The sequence below is a fragment of the Haliaeetus albicilla genome, chromosome 9, assembly GCF_947461875.1.
Source record: "Haliaeetus albicilla chromosome 9, bHalAlb1.1, whole genome shotgun sequence".
In the NCBI taxonomy this organism is placed as follows: Eukaryota; Metazoa; Chordata; class Aves; order Accipitriformes; family Accipitridae; genus Haliaeetus; species Haliaeetus albicilla.
The window spans coordinates 26,332,849-26,353,260 of record NC_091491.1 but is presented as its reverse complement, the minus strand read 5'-3'; the positions used below and the strand labels follow the sequence as shown (position 1 = coordinate 26,353,260).

Here is a 20,412-nt window from a genome sequence, read left to right as displayed (position 1 = left end):
CCCAAGTAAAATGAACTGCTATGTTAAGGGAAACTGCAGGCTTCATAAACTTTTAAATTTGATTTCTCAAGGCCCACAAAAAGCTATCTGGCCTCATCCACATGGCAGCAACTACATTTGGAAGGCATTAAAATGGACTCAAATATTTTGCTTTGGCTAAACTACATTCTGAGTTGAGTAAGCTGAGAAATGCAAAGTTATATCCTGAAATGTGATTTAAAATTAAGCATCCAAATCTATTAGTATATAGTCCTGGCATATCTAGGTTTCATCCATACTATTCGGTCACAAAGAGAAAATCAGTTTACCTTTGAAAGAGGGTTTAAAATTTATTTTCAAAGTCTTTTCACAATAGTGCATGATCAAGGTTAAACGGCCCTTTTAAAAATACTGTTTTCTTCCATAAATCATACAATAAGTTGTAAGCTGGTGTTTAACAGGTACAGAGGCACACTGTTCACCACTCCTGATGCAAGAGGGATGGGATGGTTAGGAAGTAATGCTCATGGGGACAGAAAAACATTTTCTGGACCTTTTCTGAAGGCTTGCAATCTTTTTGAATCACCACAGCAGCAACACTACTAGAAAGAGCTGGGTCAGCAAGCTGACTAACCTTCAGATGCTGCCCACATATGAGTATTAATTAAAAACAGCTGGAACAACAAAAGTAAAGCAAAACAGTTTGTAAATTTACAGCAGAAACCAGACTTTCTAGCAAAATGATGCTCTAATGTAGTCATGCGCACTGTAGTATTTTAAGTTTAGAAACATTCAGCAGGACAGACACAAATGAAATATGAATGATATATTCCTGTTCCCCCTTTTTAAAATCACCTATTTTTAAATAATGTATTGCAGAAATTTAACTAAATTAATGCAAGTAAGTTCTGGTTGCCATAATTAGCCAGTTTGAATAAAATCCAAAACCTACGTAACTTGAGGAGAAAATACCTTCCTGCTCTAAGTTCATATAAACAATCAAGTAAATGTTCTAATACTACAATGTGGGCTATTAAAGTTGTGCAGTTCAAGTTAAAGTTACATAGCAGCAAGAGTAGCTACACACTGTTGTTAATTAAATGTTTTCTGTACTGTAGAAAAACAGTGTTAAGAGTAATAAGAGTTGCAAACTCAAACACAAGTGGGGAAACAACAGACACTAACACTCCTGTGCTGCCTCAAAACTCCACCCTTTTTGGAGTATGCACAATTATAAACCAGATGGTATTCCCTCCCCAAAACAGTCCCTTTGTCTTCGCCAGTTCAGGGAACATTTAGTGCTGAACCACTGCACAATCATTTGTTATTTTTCTTCCAGTTTTCAAGCACGTGGCCTTCAGCATTTCAATTATTTTTGAATCACAATGAACCCTACAGTGATTTCAAACCCACCATTTAAACGGGTTCTTGAAACATCCAGTTGTTTCATAAGCATTAATTGATTCCTCCTCCAACACACACGTGACATAGAAGAGTGACGACAAAATTAAACTGTATAGACTTTTCAGTCATTTGGGCTATCTGATCTGAGGCAGCTAGGACTTGGTTCTTTCAGGCACTCAGGCATTTTGTAGCACTGAACATACTGTCTCTGCAGCTCCCAGAGATTTTCTGTTTCAGGTGTGAATCCCGAGTGTACCTATAAGTTAGTGTCAACTTGAATCTCATAGGAAACTCATAGCAGATGGATCAAATCAAACTTATCTGGATAGAATTCAACTATTTTAACAACACAGTTTCTCTTCCTACAGCCTGCGTCATGTTCACCAAGCTCCTGGATTTCTCTAGCAGACAGATATAAGTCCTACAGAAAGCAGTTTCTTTCTCTATGTACAAAGTTTCTCACTCCTTCCCTGATCACTGTATGAATACCCGCATACTTGACATAATGATCCTGTGGGAAAATATGTATTATCATATCAACAAAAACTGATCACAATGCCCTACTTTTGGTTACAGACACAGCTTCTTCCAGCCTCCCTCGTCTTCTTACAGCTTGACCACAACATACACAAACTAAAGGAAGGCTTGTTCGTGATTTCCTGCAAGTTGAAAAACATTTTACTGACAACTACACAGCCTTGCAGCAGAACTAGAATCTCCGGATTCATCATACAGATCTGTCACTTGAAGCTGACTTCATGCTCCAGTCACTTCTCCCTGTGTAGGCAGCTCTACCATCCCCTTTTCATCTCCTGCCCAAGTCCCAGTTCTGTGGCCAGCAAGTAAGGCCTACGTAGCTTAGTGTATTGGGTCTGGCTGAGATGGAGTTAATACTCCCCATAGCAGCCCTCATAGCACTGTGCTCTGCATCATTAGCTAGAAAGGTGTTGATAGCACACCAGTGTTTTGGCTACTGCTGAGCAGTGCTGGCACAGCATCAAGGCTGTCTCTCCAACATTTTTGCCCCCCCCTCAATGGCAGGCTGGGGCAGGGCAAGATCTTGGGAGGGGACATAACCAGGACAGCTGACCTAAACCAACCAAACAGATATTCCATACCATATGACGTCAGCTCAGATATAAAAGCTAAGTTAAGGGAGACGGAAGGGGGGGCATTTTGTCTTCCGGAGCAACCACTACGCGTACTGAAGCCCTGCTTCCCGAGAAGCGGCTAGACATCGCCTGCTGATGGGAAGTAGAGAATAACATCATTTGTTTTTAATTTGCTTTCGCGCGCGCAACCTTTGCTATCACTTTATTAAACTGCCCTTATCTTGACCCACGAGCCTTTTGTTATATTTTCTCCCCCCCGTCCAGCTGAGGAGGGGGAGTGATAGAGTGGCTTTGGTGGGCACCTGGCATCCAACCAGGGTCACTTAGACAGCCTACTCTGTTCCAACATCTCAAAAACCAAACAATACTCCAGTCGCCCTGACCATCAACTCCTAATATTCCCAAATCTTTCCTTTTCAGACCCATCAGGTTCAAGAATTTGTTCCAAATTTATCTCATCTCCTCCCCTTCCACCTCCCACTCTAAGCTAGCCAGTCAAAACCATCCCTTAACTCTCCAGTTACTGCCTGGCATCTGCTTTAGACACATTATTTGACAGCACAGGTAAGTCAACTGAACTGCACTGAAACAGTGGATCCTCCTCCTTCTCTTATGCTCCTGCCTTCCATCTATCACCTATGGTGATTCTGTATGCTAACCTTACAGAAAGCTATTTAGGTTTCAAGCCAGTTTACAGTCAGTTTGGCAACCTGAATTAACCTTGCCATGCAGAAGATCTCACAAGCTCCAAAAGCAGTGCAAGGCCAGTAGCCATTAAGGGTAGGAAGCCATAAAATCAACTCAGCACTATCAAACTGGATTGTTACTCCCCAGAGGCTGAATACACAAGGCTGAATTATTGCAGATAGTTTTAAGCTACTAAAACCAGCCTCCAGTAAACAAGTTTTAAAATTTTTGAAGATGTTTGAAGTGGCTCAATTAGAGTAAACTTAACATAAATGGAAAAGTGCAATCTCAACAAGTCTATCAGCTAGCAAATCTCAGAGGAATAGTGCCCCTCCCCAAAGAATCAGGCAAGTGCTGGAACTGCAATCTTCTACAACAGGAAAAAAACCAAACGCCACACACAAAAACCAACCAAAAAAAAACCCCAAACACTTTGACCAATCAAAAAAGAAAATAACACTAAATATACATTCCTATTCTGGCAACTATAATAAATGTATTTCCATTATATGGTAAACATTTCAGCTTTGACAAATGGTTTCATCTAGGCTGGCACAAGCAATTTTCATTCAAAAGGCATAAATGGATAGTTTGAAGAAGTATACAGGAACTTGAAAGCCTTTGATTTTATGTTTTAAACTACTACACCTTTATGTAAAGTCTAAGCAATAGCTAACAGAAGGTCTTTTGTTCTTTTCTCAAACTACTGATCAGTTACGGTACAGTGCAAGAGATCTTTCAGTTTACATTAATTCTTGGTTCACATCTCAGTAGTTTGTTCTGCAAGAGGAGTTTCATACAGGAAGTATGAGCCTTTCAGATACAACTGCCTTATGTTCAGCTCCCAAGATGAAAATAAGTCCTTAAAAAGACAGAGCCCACAATAAACCCCCTAAATGACTGAGGGACTTTATTTCCACCATTCAAATCAACTGAAATCCTCCTAGTGCAGGAACGAAGTAACTGCAGCCATTAGGATTTGTACACTTCATTAAAATTGTTATGTTCCCTAAAACAACTTCATGCAAGCAGATAGACAGGACTGTAACAAACTGACAAGTCAATTTAAGATAGTATAGTGTGTAATTTATTTAGAAAAGTGAAAAAAAAAAAAAGACGACAAAATTAGCTGTAATAAGCCATTCCCAGGCTTTCAAGTATTTGGATTGTAAATACATAAAACTGTTTCTTTCAGAGTTGAAGTCATATTAAACACAGAGAAGGCAAGTACTACTATCCAATAGCCTAATTTGGCAAGAAATCATTCAAGTATCATCTGTATCAGCAGCAGCAAATATGCAAACAATGGTCACGCAAACTTGTTTTTACAGACCCCCAGAAAGGAGAGCTGCAAGCATGTATTTTTGAAATGTGCTACTCTACATGCCATTGTGGTTTTGAAAAAAGAGCCCACACTGAGTCAGCAGTTATCTATTGCATTATCTTTTTCCCCTCCTCATTCACACATTAGGAAAGGAAACACCTAGTATCGGAGACAAAACAAAATTTTAATTCAGAAATGGTCTGTGGGTTTATCTGCATGAAATTTAACAGCAAGTTTCCAATTAATACAAAAATTATGTGTAAAAAATCAGAGTTTAGCCCACTGTAAGTCTCTAAGCCCTTCACCAAAGGAAGATTAACTTTTATGCTTGTATTTTAAAAAATGTGTAAGGACTGCATTGATATAAGATAAGCAATTACAAGCCTTAACTTGACTTCCTCCAGGGAAAAATGTATTTCAAAATAATGTTTTCAGAATGTTTATACAACCTGAAAGCCCTAGCTGGCTTCAGAAAGTCCCACCTTAAAGTTGGCCACCATTTTTTCCTCCCCCCCACAGCATCAAGTAAGACCAGATAAGTCAGTTGTGGTATATCTTGTACATGACCACTTTTTGTCATAGAATCATAGAATCATTTAGGTTGGAAAAGACCTTGAAGATCAAGTCCAACTGTCAACCATGCCCACTAAACCATGTTCTGAAGTACCTTGTCTATGCACTTTTTGAATACCTCCAGGGATGGTGACACCACCACTTCCCTGGGCAGCCTGTTCCAATGCCTGACAATCCTTTCTGTAAAGAAATTTTTCCTAATAGCCAATCTAAACCTCCCCTGGCACAACTTGAGGCCATTTCCTCCTGTCCTATCACTAGTTACTTGACAGAAGAGACCAGCACCCACCTCACTACAACCCCCTTTCAGGTAGTTGTAGAGAGCGATAAGGTCTCCCCTCAGCCTCCTCTTCTCCAGACTAAACAGCCCCAGTTCCCTCAGCCGCTCCTCATAAGACTTGTGCTCCAGGCCCCTCACCAGCCTCGTTGCCCTTCTCTGGACATGCTCCAGCAATTCAATGTCTTTCCTGTAGTGAGGGGCCCAAAACTGAACACAGGACTCGAGGTGCGGCCTCACCAGTGCCCAGTACAGGAGAACAATCACCTCCCTGCTCCTGCTGGCCACACTATTTCTGACACAGGCCAGGATGCCGTTGGCCTTCTTGGCCACCTGGGCACACTGCTGGCTCAACTTGAGCAGAAGAAGGAAACTTCCAGTTTTTAAGAAGTGAGGGGGTTTTTTGAGTGTTACCCACAGCTTCACTGATACAAACATAGTTTGCAATATATTAATATTTATCCTTCCCCAAGCTTACTTCCCTTACAGAACGTTGGGGAACAGAGCCCCAATAAGGATCTAAATTAAAAACAAAACCAGAAGGGGGCAGGTGAGGGGACAGAGGACAAAGAAAGAAACATGAGGAATTGCATTCCTGGTTTCTTTGTATGACAACTGACCATCCCTTCATCATATGCAGCACCATTTCTCTTTCTAAAAACACATGTTCTTTTCCAAACAACTACTTGTTTGGAAAAGTTGGTTTTACTATACATACTAGCACAAGAAATGAAACCTTCCTCCCTCCCACATTAGCTGTAAGAGGCTAACATCATCATCAGCTCTCTGTTGTCCAAATCCTTAACTTCTACAAATTGCTTCCTACTGGAATTATCTTCAGTTTTTAAATCAATCCTCATCATAAAACCCATCCAGAAGACCAGCAAAAAAAGCCTCTACAACCATGTCTACAGAACCAAAATAATATGAATCCATCCCCTAGTCAGATCTAATTCTATCACTTTGGTTCAGCCATAAACAAAAAGGTGATGGGGGACTTGAGATAACGCTCAGAATCACAGCCCTTGAATTACTTGCTCTTGTCTGTGTGCTTAACACGACCTTTAATCTTGTGTTGTGCATGTTATAGCTACTATTTTTCAACTCTGGAACTTCTCGACTCTCAGGAATACATAGTGAAAATCCATTAGAAACTTACCCATGCACAGAAGCCAGCACAAGTATCTAGAAATCTCTTATCCTACAAAAAATTTAACTGGTGAAGATTTAAAAAGCTTCCCTGTCTCATTACATTGAGACATGACTGATCTGGACATGAAGTAAAACATGGCTCTGAAAGGCAAGTATTATAGCCTGTATTTTAAGAATTATTTTTTCCATTACTTTTTTTTCTTTAGCCAATACTTTCTGTTTTGGAGAGATCGAGAAAAGGCAGGGAGGGAAATATACATATATGCCCACTCTTTGATTTTTTTTACTCAGTCACAGCTCTGCTACTTCCTATCTTTCAGCTTTGTTAAAGGAATTACTAATACAATGACTTCTCAGGGCCTGGTGACTACCAAAACATAGCAATAAGTGCATCACTTACTAACTATCCTCAGAAATAAGCAGACTTTCAGAGTTTAAATTTTCTATTAGAGAATCTCACATGTATTTTCTGTAAGTTCCTCATGCTTTAAGATCAAAAGGGTCTCAAAAATACCCTCACATCCATTTCTATAATACTATATCCAGTGAGAGATCTCTTATTTCTCATACTCTCACATGTACATCCAAAAAAGTATTTATGTACAATATATTACTTACACAGCCAATTATTTCAAGGCTATCAGCATGTGTGATAAAATACTACTAAACATTTTTAGTTTAAGGAACTCCAGTGCATTTCATAATCTTAGATGAAGACAAAAGTACTGATGTAACACTGCAGTGTTTAACGCACAGTCCTCTCCCACATGTCAGTGAGCGGGTGACTACAGCAACCACGAGAGAACCCTGGCTTCCTTTTGATCATTTATCTCCGTCATAAAGAGATCCTAAGAGAGGGCACAGTGAGTAATCCACTTCCTACTTAAAACTGCAATCTGCAACAGTATCTTTCTAAAGCACCTTTTCTTCATCATATGAAAAATCCAAACATGTTTAAAAAAAATTAACTTAGACTAAAGTGCATGGATACATAAAAAATTAAATTAAAAAAATGACATCTATCAGAAAGTTAAGTTGGGAATAAAACACGAAGTCATAAAGCTCCAGCCAGCTTTTGGTGAATAGCACATGAGGGAAAAGCTGTTCTAATTCTGCCTTGTGCTGCAAGTGGGATACAAAAATAAGAGCAGGAGGACTCCCTATGAACCAAGCTGCCACCCACTATACAAGTATAAACACATTCAGAATTATCTTTAAGTTATAAATACACATTGATGTACAGCAAGTTTCCATATCTTACCTGAATTATAAGCCTACAATAGCTTAGTTCTATCACAGAACTAGCTTCCCCTTTCATACCAACTAAGTAACAGAAAAGCAAAGAGATTATTTTGCTACGTCTTGTTCCAACTAAACTACTCATCTTGGTTTAGATAGTTGACTAAGACAGGAAGAATGTAATTTAAACTTCATAATGAAAATCACATTAGCAAAATTGACAGTGTAATGGTCTCCCCCTCCTCCCTGGAGCTGATCTAAACATGAAGTCACTGAGACAAACGGAAGACCACATACCATTTCCTCCCTTCACAGTTTCGCAATACAACCCATTCTTTCATACTAAATTGTCAGAGAAGATTTTAAAAAAACAAGCAAACAAAAACCCTCACTCTCTGAATAACTATAAGTTAATGAACAATGTTGGAAAGCAAAATTAAAGAATCTTACTAACTTTTGAGTTTTTAATCTCAATTTTCCCTTAGTCTTTATAAGCCCCTTGTCTGTACCCTTTTGTTCACATGGTCTATATCCCACAACTTGTGAGGAGACAAGTGCAGAAAAGCCTTTATTTCTTTCTGAAGCACAAAAAATGAAAAAACTGCAGTAAGACTGGCTTGTTCTCCTGAACCTTACTCATGCTGAGAACATAAAGAAGAGTCACAAGAGAACGCTGTCAATCTCACTGAGTCTCTCTGCAAGTCACTGGTTTCCACTTGTCTCTTCAATAAAAGCAAACAGTCTCCCAGCAGCAAGTAATCTAGAAGGCTGTTCCTTCCAAAATAAAGAATAGGATTAGTTTCTAGAGAGACCGGTAACTTCTAGTATGCCCTTATCAGACAAACTTTTTATGAGTGTCAAAACATTTTTTTACAGTTGTATTTGCATTAGCTTCTTACCAATTTCTGGCCTTAAATGTATTGCTTAATAATGAATAAAAAGAAACAGAATGACCAGTACATGTGGAATTTTGGTCTTCTGTGACTCACATCTGTAATCTGTGTATTCAGACTCCCAAAGCCATCACATAGGATCATTATCAAACACAGCTCTAAGAGTAACAATACAAGACTACAGACTGGTTAGTATCTTCCAATATGTCTCATTCTGTGCTTTTTCTTTAATACTGCTGAAATTTGTCTTTTTAAAAATAACATATACCAAAATTTACTGTTTCTATGAACCTCTTTAACATGCTGTAATGTCTTCACACTTTGGAGTCAAAATTAAGTTTAGTAGTGAAAACTCCTTAAGTTGTTGCTAAGAAATTTTACTGAAATGTGGCAACATTATGCTGCTCCAGAATGACAACTCTTGTACTTTGTTTTTCTGTGAACATTTCTTCCATGGTTAACCATGAGAAAGTAATTCTGAAGCAAAACTAAAAGTGGATTATCACCTAGCAAACCAAAACATTACTACTGAAAAAGTGTCACACTGTTCCCAACACCACCACCATCAGCTCAACCCTGTCAGTAATAGCAGTACTGCAAGTTCTGGCTGTCAGCTGCAGTGTGTATTCCTAGATTTCTCACCAGACCCAATTCAACTGGAAGTACAAGACACTGAACTAATGATACCAGACAGCCATGCTGAGTCCTAATAAAAGTGAGTGCTTTGGGAGCAACAGAGATGAGCAGTTGTGCAAATCTTCTGCAGGAGGTCCCTAAGCATGTACCCACTCCCTCAGCAAGGTAGGCTCCAAGGAAAGTCATATAAAAAGAAAAATGTTATTGGTACCAGGATGTGCAGACATTTATTATTAAGAGAGACAAATCACATAATGTTCTATCAAACAACTAAATATTCAAGGATTAATGTATTTTCTTACTGTACTACTAGCTGCTGGCACACAGATCCATTATCTGTTATCAGTTCATTCAGTTTTAATTCGAGGTGAACTTTTCCCTGAAAAAAACGAGAGAGAAACACAAATAGTTTTAAAAGCCTTTCTTTTAAAAGTAGTAATTAGAACAATAATACAGTTTACAGTTAGAAGCTATTTAAGGTAATTCCAATATATCTACTTCAAGCAAATATCTATTCTAAAGCATGTATCCTGCAATTAGAGTATGAGGAATGCATTTAAATTTTGAGAGACAAAGATAAAGCAAAGCATTATCCTCAACTGCACACAGCACATGAATTGGTCCAGCCTCCACAGATTTAACACACGAAAAAAAGTATTTCTTCCAGCATGAGAAATTACAAAGAGCAAAATTCCCTCTCGGCTTTCACAGACAGTGAATTTATGAGCATTTCAGGAGAAAGTTCCAAAATTACCTTGGACTCTAAAGGCAGTTAGGTACATTTAGAAAAGTAGAATAGTATGCAGTAGCCATAACCAGCAACATTTAATAATCAGCTGTGAAATCCTGTCCATCCCACCAGACTGAAGATCATTTAGAAATTTATTGTCCATCCCAGTGCAGCTGTCAACTATCTCATGAAGTCTGCTGATGTACTCATGGAACAGTAAATACAACCAAAGGAGAGGAAAACGTGACAATAATTGCTGACCTGGCTTCCTCCTTTTCTTTTTCCGATACAGTAGGACGTACCAAGAAAAAGAATCCATAACTGATGGCACAGCCCGGATTAACCTCAGAACTCAGCAAGGGCCAGCCTACTCTACCCTCTCAATAACAGGCTCCAAAAACTCCAAACCATGATATGCAACTTTCTTGGGATGACCAAAATTTGGTACTATAACCTTGCTGCAAATATCTACTGCCTGAACAATACTGCTACTCCTTCCTGTGCCTGACTATTTGTACTTGCTTCCACATCTAAGATAACCAGACACTGACAGAGTCTTTCCTCTAAACCATGTTCTCCTTAGTATTCTTGGAATTTGTCTATTTACTAAATGGAACATCAGGTGACACTGGTCTGTCCACAATTATGATTTTTATGGAAGGGACCTGGAAGGTAATTGTAACATGTGGCAAAGGAAGCAAGCTATAATTTGAACTACAGTTTTGCTGTACAACACTAAAATGGAAGTAAAACCTTTAGCTGACCTTGCACACATTTCTATAGCACTTATGTTTTGGCATAAAACTGATATGTTTTTATTGTAAATCCCCTGGGGCAAGGCCTGTGTTTCTCTCTCTGTACATCACATGGGAGGAGAAGTGAAGTTTCTTTTATAAGGAAGTTTTAAATGTAACTATTTTGGGATGCCTGCCAAGTGTTTTGCAAACTGTTACTACATGGACTGGAACACAGGTACATTAAGAAAATATTTGTCAAGCAGAGAAACTCAATTACAAAAATAGATTTACAGGATAAAAACAGGATACTGAGAAGCATGCCAACAGCCTTACAAGGCAAAGTTTTTGAATGATAAATGAAAAGACAACATTAGTAGTATTTATTGTAATAGCTGACTTAACCAGTTTTAGTAGGCAGACCTTGTGAATGGCCTAAACATATTCCTTTTGCTTTTTTTAAAAAATTAAACACAAATCCTGTGTTCTACACTCATCTGTCAGAGTAAAATAGCAAGTTTACTGCTCTGAGAACTATCTGTAGATGTAATTTGTTCAAAACTCAGCACCATAATGACTACAGTAACATGGCTCTAAGTAAATATTTGCCTGACATGTATGGAGAGTTTTGGGTATTTTTGTTGGGTTTTTTTGTTGAGTGCAGCACAATGGTTTCCTAAAGTGGCTGATCTGCAGATCTATATCGGAACTTTTGACATAATGTGCAACTGGGTTTTAAACGTGGTTGTACATATTGGCTTTAGTTCAAAACTTAGAGAAATCAGCCATTCTTATACAATAAATAAGCAGCACACTTTATGTGAACACACTTTTCATCTGCAGATTTCAGGGTTGGTCAAAGGCAGGTAGGTACCATTTTAACTTTACAAATGGATTAACAATCAATTTTCAGATATTGACTAGAAGATGGAGCTGTTGATCACGTGACTGAGATTCACATAATAACAAAGAAGCCAAAACCAGAGCATCCAAATCATCAACCTAAACTTCAGAACTACAAAAAACAATTTAGTTGCAGTTTTGTTTTTAGAGTTGCTACTGCATTTTAACACTGTATTTTAAGATTTTTTTTCTCCCCCCCAGTTTTGATATTTTGATCATTTCCACATTATTAAATACTATAACTATCTATAATAAATACAAGTTTTCTAGTTTTCTAAAGCTCTTAAGTAGACACTGGGCTAATACTGTATTTTAAATACTTATGCCAATAGGTGCTTGTATACTGTGCCCACATTCCGTATACAGAATCACACTACTGTTCCAAGTGTACCACAAAGTAACTTTTGACAGTATTAGTTTCCTTCATTAAAACCTTCTCTCCTTTAAATTCAGGAGGAAGAGATGCATACCCTTTCATCTGAAAGGTAGTCTACGCTTAGGAAAGTTATTGAGGGTAGTGGGGAGGGTTTAAACAGAGTTAGAAATGCAAACAGTTATTTTCCAGTTCCTCCCTCAACATGAAAAAATCTAGATTATAGTATTTCTCTTAAACTCTCCGTCCTCTTCCTTCCACTTCCCCCAACTCAATGGAACAAACATCACAACTGAACTATTGAATTTGTAAGAATAAGAAAGATCATCTTTATGCCATACACACTATGTCAACATCTCAGTAGAAGCAAAAAAATTCTAAACCAAAAGTTAGACAACTGTAATTAAAACCAAACAAACCAACCAACCCAAACCACTAAAATAAGCCAGGTTATCCACTGGGAAGCACCCTTGGTAAACTAAAGTCCTTGTGGCATATGGAAGGTGAAACTGGGGATCTAGAATACTCAACAAATTACATAATATTCCCACATTTAGTAGCGCCTGAATTGTTAATTCTGTGTGCTTGCTGCAAAAATGTCTACATAGCAGATACAGGTTCTATCAGCTTCCATCAGCTTTTTTCCCAGCTTTCCCATTCTACATTAGAGCAAACATATACCACGTTTCTGAAATGTACTACATCTTACTGTCTACCACACTGAGCTCCTACCACTATGTAACGGCCGACAGTTCCATGGTATTAGGAATATCGGTTCAACTCAGATAACCCTGCAAGGTTTACTTTACCCAGATATCTGAGCCACTAGGAATCTACAAGCTGGCTTGAGGCTTCATCTCAATTTCTTCCAAATTTACACATTCTACATGAACACCAGGGGAATCTATTAGGAGTACCTTACTTCAATAATTATAAATCCTACCAATTTTAAGAAAGAGAACAGTGAATGTTAAAGTTACCTTCAAAACCTTAGAAGCGTGTGAAAGATTTTGACCTTATCAATGTATCTTGCAAGTATAGATCAAATCTCTACAAAATGTTTCTTGCTAAGAATAACAAAGATCGACAACATGTTTAACAATAAGACCTCATTTCAAATCAGCTAAATAAAGATTTAAGAAAAAAAAAGGGGGGGGAGGCAAGAAATCCTAAGAATTCTGTTAGCATGCTGAGGCTATCTGCATTTTAGAAAGCATCAAGATTTTTATATATATACACACATACATATAAATATATAAAAACAAGTTTGCACCAGTTAAATATGGTCTGTTCCACCCAACTTTTCAAATGCTAGTTTATTTGCTTAGTATTCCCACATTCATGTTTACTTTTCAAGAACTAGCAGACAAAGGAAAAAGTTTTAAGAACACAAGATGAATATCCATTCATAATATTGTAACGAGTAGCAAAAAAACCCAAACAGCTAAGACCAAAACATAGAGCAGATGCTTTCTAAAAATCAAAAGTAATTTTTACATACTTTCAATGGCTGGGGAGAGGCCACTCTCCTCCCATACACACTTGAAAAGAAATACCTATCACCCTTCTTTCACCAAAAACTTATATTAACTCAGGCACATAGTGCTTTTACTCTGCTGAACTTTTAATCACCTCCACTTCAGATTACCTGTACATACAAAGCTGTGGAATCAGAATAGAAAGTGACTGGTCTACAGCTTCTGCATTAGGAGTGGACTGTGACCCTAGAGAAGTCCTGAATTTATTACAACTAAGGTGGTTTTAGAAAATGACTGGTCTGTTTATTTCCCCACCTTGCCAATTCAGGACTTTTTGAAGTACAAAAATTCATTTTGTAGGAATTGGCAAGTTTAATTCTTGGTAATTCCACAAAAGACAAAATGTTGCATTTAATAGACTTTTAAGCCTTTCTACAAAGTGTCAAAGTTATTAACAAACTCCAACGTCTTCCAGTGATACTTTCATTTGTCCTACTACAACAGAGCTGACAATTCCCCATACAGACCATAAAAATCAATAAACTGTAAAGAAAAAAAAAATCCAAGGTATGCTGATTAGTAAAGACGACGACAGCTAGCGCCAAAGCACTTATGACTTGGTATATGGCTTGTAGATGTACAAAATCCCTACCACAATATTCAATATGCACCTTGGCCACTAAGGCTGCTCATTATACCAAAGTTAGCCCCTATGAAAAATACATCACTGGTACACAGTAAATATAGTTTTCTTGAAACAAATGACAATTTAAGGGAAAAAAACAAACAAAAACCCAACCAAGCAAACGGCAATGTGTGTATATAGCCGAGGAAAACAAAATGCTTCTAAGCCATCCGATTGCTTTGCACCCATCATAAATTTTGGAAAATACTCATAGATGGAACTAGAGGGAAAGAATGTCAACCACATGTATGGTGCCATAAGGAGAAGAGCACAACTGAAAACAATTTTTTGTCTCCCAAACTTATCTAGCTTTATAAACATTCACACACTTTTTCTGCACACATACTATGTAAAATCCTGCTATTTTCAGTCATGTCCCACCAAGAATCTTGGGAATCTCCTAGGAATACATTTCAGTACAGCATCGCACATCCAAACCAACAAGATTTCAGCCAAATCTGGCAGACGGGACCTGGTCTCAGCTCTGCTCTTACAAATTTCGTGGAAAAAGGAAGCAGGACAGGGGAGAAACCTACCCAAATGCTCTAACTCGAGGGAAGATTAACATGAGGAGCACGCACCTTCGCAGGAAAGGTTATCCTTTAATGGAAGCATCATGCAGGAGAGTGTTTTACACTTGTCCCAGCCATAGAAAATTATCAATAAGAGCTTACATTCCACTGTGAGCTACAAAGCCATGAAAATTAAAAACTTTTTATTTCCAATATGTATGAAATTGCTAAATTCTATTAGTGGAACATTTTCATTGAATTTTCATACTTGGGTAGTATTATGACAGAAAGTAATCTTTCATTCAATACATTTTTTATGACTGAGAAAAACACAGCAAACATGACAATATTTAAATCAAAGCAGAAATTGCATTTCAGTTTATATCTGGAAAGGACATTCTAGAATATTCAGAGTGATTAGATGGAAGAATTTTAAGAAGAATGAGACAACCTGCAGTTGGACTAGACGATCTGTAGGTCCCTTCCGACAGAACTATTCTATCATATTCTATCCGAACTAAACAAGTACCAATTGTCAACAGATAAGAGGAAGTGGTATTCAGATGTTTTGAAAAATCTGTCTTCATGAAAAGCAATCACATGCCCTCCTATATACCCAACAGCTGCATGCTAAACTTACAGCTCATAGATTATTAATCCTGGAAAATAACGTGGGGTTTTGGGGTTTTTTTTGAGAATTCTGTGCACATTCACCTCTTGTAAAAATGGACAGGATCCACCCTACCCAGAGAGACTTCCAAGTTACTAGAAAAATACAAACACTGCCAAGTTCAAGACTTTTGCCCTAAGGCAAATCTGAAAAAACTATTAAAATCTAATAAATTGCTTACACAGCAACAAGGCTAAGAGATTCTCAAGAATACTGTTCTGTTTTCTTCCTCAAACCACAAACAGAACTGCTACAACTTCTAGAGCCAACTCATTTTTTTGTATTACTACAACAATCCTGTCAGAAGAACTTGAATCACAGACCAAAATACAACTCTGAAGTACAATTTACTCGATACTGAATGCAGAAAGTATTTCAAAATAAGATAAATGAGCACAGCACAAATAACTCCAGTTTTGGAGACTTCAACTATTTCATGTCACATAAACAGTCATCATTTCAGATAACACCAAAACTGACTAAAAAAAATGATTCAGTAGTTTCCTAAACCATTCACCTGTCTCAGGTACATAGCTCCGCCTGCAAATATTTTAGACATCAAAATACTGTTAAGACATTTCCCAAACAGTTGCTTCAAGTCTTCTGCCAGTTTTAAGTATCATGAGAAACACCACAGACAATTTAGAAATGTAGAATATGCATTATTCTCTAATCACGCTGAAAGGCACAACTGTCTCACGAGAATTAGACAGACGCTAACCTCCATCTGCTACAATATAAAGTTCGACCATTACATGCATTTATCTATATTTAATTTAAAAAACGTAGAAGTGCAATTTAATAGTTACCTGAACCTCTGAATTAGAATCAACAGGTTGAAGCATAAACCAGTTCTCTTTTCCTGTGTAATTGCATAAATCATCTTTTTTGATTGACACCTTTCCTGGGGGAGGGGGACAGGGAGAGACAAGAATAATTATCACTTTCATCTGAATAGGACAAATATTTAAATAGATTTGAAGCTTGATTTTTGTTTAAACTCTCTTTTAGTTTAGGGGTTTTTTTAAGCTTATGACACTATATGAAAAGCTTATAGAAACAAAGAACACAAAGCATAAGTAAGGCAGAAAAATAGTTTATATAAAGCCAATTTAAGTTATTATGATGCATTATCTTGCATATCACTAATAAGAAGATAAGGTAAAATGAAGAACACACTTGTGGCTGGAAATAACATAATAAAGATTTGAGAAAACAGTAACGGTGTTGAAGAATATTTAAATAGGAAACTGAAGGTAGATGCCTTTTACTCTTCTGATTGCTATTTGGAAAGCTGTTATTATACCAAATTATCCGGCATCCTGGTGCAAATTATTTCCTTCCTCAATTTAAGTAATGTGAAGCCTTCTTCCACAGCAGACTGTTAGAGATTTATAGCAACTATATCCAAATAGCAGCTGCAATAGAGCCATTATGCAGTGGGGAACAACAACAAAACAATCCACCTCCTGTAATTTTTCACCTAAGCTACATAAAGCATTTTGTAGCAACTTCTCAAGGTTCCACTAACAGAGAAAATATAAATACGAGTATCTATAAATAGTTCTAAGAACTATTCCACAATTGCAATTATTGTGGAATTATTCCACAATTCATTCTTTAAAGACCTACAGGTAGTGACAATTATTCAAATATTGCAATGAAACAGAACTGGAGAAAAAACAACTAGAATTTAAAAAAATGTACTGAGACATATATTTATAAGACTATAAAATGTCCTATCAGCCTAAAAAAATAAACGTATTTTAGTATATAGGATAAAGCAAGGAAACAAAATCCTGCTTTTCAAACTTTAAAGGAACATTTAGTTTAAGTGCACTATATAGTGTGTTTTGAAAAATGCATCACTTGAATAACTGTATCCTTAATACTACAGCTAATGATACTGAAAATAACCAAATGTTATCGAAGACATAGTCAGTATCCCAGAACTTACCTATACGCAGGTCTTTTTGTAAAACACTTTTATCATAAATGTAGAAGGACAACCACTGGAATGTTCTTGGAATCTCAAAGTAAAACTCTTCCCCAAAATAAGGGCTGAAAAGACAGACTGACAGTTAAAATAGAAAAACACTTCACGTAACTTATACAGAAGACAAACACTAAAATGCTACATTTTTACCGCAGTCCCAGACCTTAGCCTTTAGCACTGTACTTATCTATCATCAAAGCCATGCACAACCATTTCATTACAAGAACATACAATAACACTGCAAGTTAAAACTTCATGAGGATGCCTTATGTATGTTCAGAAAAAGAAATCAGAGTGCACACACAGAAAGTGTTGTTTCCTCTGTAATTTCAATTCTATTCTTCTGTCTTGAAATTATTCTAGTTGGTTCTCTACGCACCCCAAATGACTTCCTGAGACACAAGTTCTGTATTTCTCTTCTTTCATTCAGTACACGATTAAATTACATTAAAACACAATTTAGGAATTATTTCACTAACAGACATTTGTTTAGCTCTAACTTCTGTGTCAAATATGATGCTCAAAGATTCAGACCTATAAAAATAAGCCATAAGCATTAGCAACTATAAAACAGAACAGTGGAAAAGAGAAACGTTAGTCTCAAATACGCACGTTCTCCCACATGCTGGAGTGGTCACCACATTTCTCCATCTAATGAAGTCCAATATAATGGTTACAATTCACCCTGCTCTAGCTGCCATTCACAGACCCCTCCAAGTAAAAAGACTCTGGGTTCCTCTGTGTTAGACACATCGCACGTGTTGGCATCTTCACTCAAGGAATTTATACTTCCATTAAACTTAATGAGTACTTATTGATGCAATCACAGCCAGCAGTCAGAACATTGTATTTCAAAAGACAGAACAAAACCACAATGTTATTTGTGTCACTGCAAGTTGTGAATTCTGAAAATCAAGTGCATCCACAAAAAAAAAACAAACGCTGCTATTTTGGAACTACTGGATTCTTAAAGACTTAAAATATCTTCAGTTACAACGTATTAACATCAACAGGGAAAGGTGTGCAGCCTCATGAAACTAATTTCAGCCTCTGCTTTCTTTCTACAGAGAAGTACTGTGATGACAGTTATACCAAACCCAGAAACAAAGGGTTTGGGGTTTTTTTCCCAGTAAAGTACCCTTCTGACACGATATTGCTACAATACTTTATTGCACTAATAGAGATATGCTTATGTTTGGAATAACCAGTTCATAGTATTACCTACCCAAAAGGATACCAGGAAGAATAGGATATCATCCCTATTCTATTCCATCTAAAATAATTACAGAAAAAAACATCAAATGCTTAAGGACGGATGGTTCATTAAATAAATTAAGAGAAGAGCTGATAACTAATTTAAAAAGTGTTGAAAAAACACAGGTGAAAAATCTGGTATTCCAAAATTCTAGAACCAATTTTTAGAAAAAAACAGGTTTAACTGCAGGAATTCACTATGAGGAACTTCACAAGTGAAAATGTTCCTTTTGTTCAAACATAGACCTTTTACCATAGGCCTCACAGCAGACAAACCAGTATTAGCCTTTGCACTACACTGAAAAATAATTTAAGAATTCTCAGTTGAAAAATTTGCTTGTGGTTTTTTCAGGTCCCCACTTTTTTTTTTTCTTTTCTAATTTTCAAAGGCAACAAATTCAGCTTTGATTTTGAGGGCTGGGTTCTTCTTGTCAGCACTACCACTAAAGGTATAAATTCATGAGCATTACCTTTAGCAACAGTGCAGCCCTAAGCAGCCTCAATTTCCTTATTACCTTGGCTGCTCATTTTAATTGTACTGACACAATAAATCAGACCAAAAAAAGATGAAACAAAGGCTGATTTTAAACTTGGGTCAATTCCATGATATGGCTCCCCTAATAGCAACACAAATAATAGTTACACCAGTACAAAGAGATCTTGCAGCAGAAAGAGTGAACAGTGGGTGAACTAGCTGGCACTGGTATCAAGGGAAACTCTGCTACTAACTCAGCTTTAGTCAGGCATCCCAAGGAGAACACTAGACTACGATGTACAACATCAACTTCTGTGTATCACTAAGTTTTAAGTCCCAGTTCTTGCTGGATCTATATAACTCCATGCATCCAATTATAATCAGATAATTAGTCTGGGATGGATACTATTAGTAGAGATTTCCAAAAACCTATTTAGCAGTCATATCCTACGGCTAAAGCAAACTCCACAACTATATCCCCCCCTCGCCAAAGAATGATCAGCCACTAACAATCATTATTTTGACCTCAACGTTACACGAAGTCTCAGATTTGGCAAGAAAGAGCAGGTCAATAGTATGAGCACAAATAGAAGGTAATGCATTGTTTTATTCATGTTGGTATGTTTTTCCTTACCTAGATTAGTATCACTGCCTTGTGAATCAGTTGTTGATTATTCTTTAGCAAAGTATGAAACACAGAGAGAAAATTTAAGGTGGAGAATACAAAGGATTAGTAAAGAAATTCTTAGGTGGATACAGAACTGGCTGAAGGGCTAATATAGGTTATACCAATGAGGAATAATTAAAATGGAGAACTTACTCAACCTGTTCCTCAGGGATTCAGTCAGTTTAGCACTTTCATTTGTGACTTTGATGCAAGAACTTTAAAGACTGTGACGGATACAAAATTAGAAGACAGTGCTAATTCAAAGGAAGACCAGACTGTCATACAGGAAGAACTGGATTACAGTAATACAGAAGATTAAATTTAAATGTGTGACAGCCGCATTTGCTCTTCCCTTCCTTGTTACATTAAACTGGCAGCTCTATGGCAGAAACTTACCAATGCCCCTGGATCTGTCATTTGATAAGCGCTACAGTTATATCAAGAAAAGAATAAATTTTTGCTATAACCTTGCATTCACACAAAGTTCAGTTTGAAAAAAAGAAACTTAATTTAGTTTAAATAAAGAATGCAACACACACATACCACAATCCCTCCCCTCCCCAATTCCTCATACTTGACCATAGATATTTGAGGAGGCTCACAGATGTTCTTTAAACTTTCCAAGGGAAAAAAATTTTGTTTCTTCAGAACCCACAGAA

The 20,412-nt window shown here is 37.2% G+C and overlaps 1 protein-coding gene across 2 annotated transcripts in view; it reads right to left on the bottom strand.

Moving 5' to 3' along the window:
• The window catches only part of RASA2 (RAS p21 protein activator 2), a 53,764-nt gene that overhangs the window by 23,853 nt on the left and 9,499 nt on the right, over positions 1-20,412 (bottom strand). For both annotated transcript variants that reach the window (XM_069792209.1, XM_069792210.1), the window contains 3 exons: positions 17,319-17,422; positions 16,171-16,265; positions 9,579-9,655 (listed from right to left, as the gene is read on the bottom strand). In XM_069792209.1, coding sequence (XP_069648310.1) covers positions 9,579-9,655; positions 16,171-16,265; positions 17,319-17,422 — 276 coding nt within the window. The remainder of the gene's footprint in view (positions 1-9,578; positions 9,656-16,170; positions 16,266-17,318; positions 17,423-20,412) is intronic.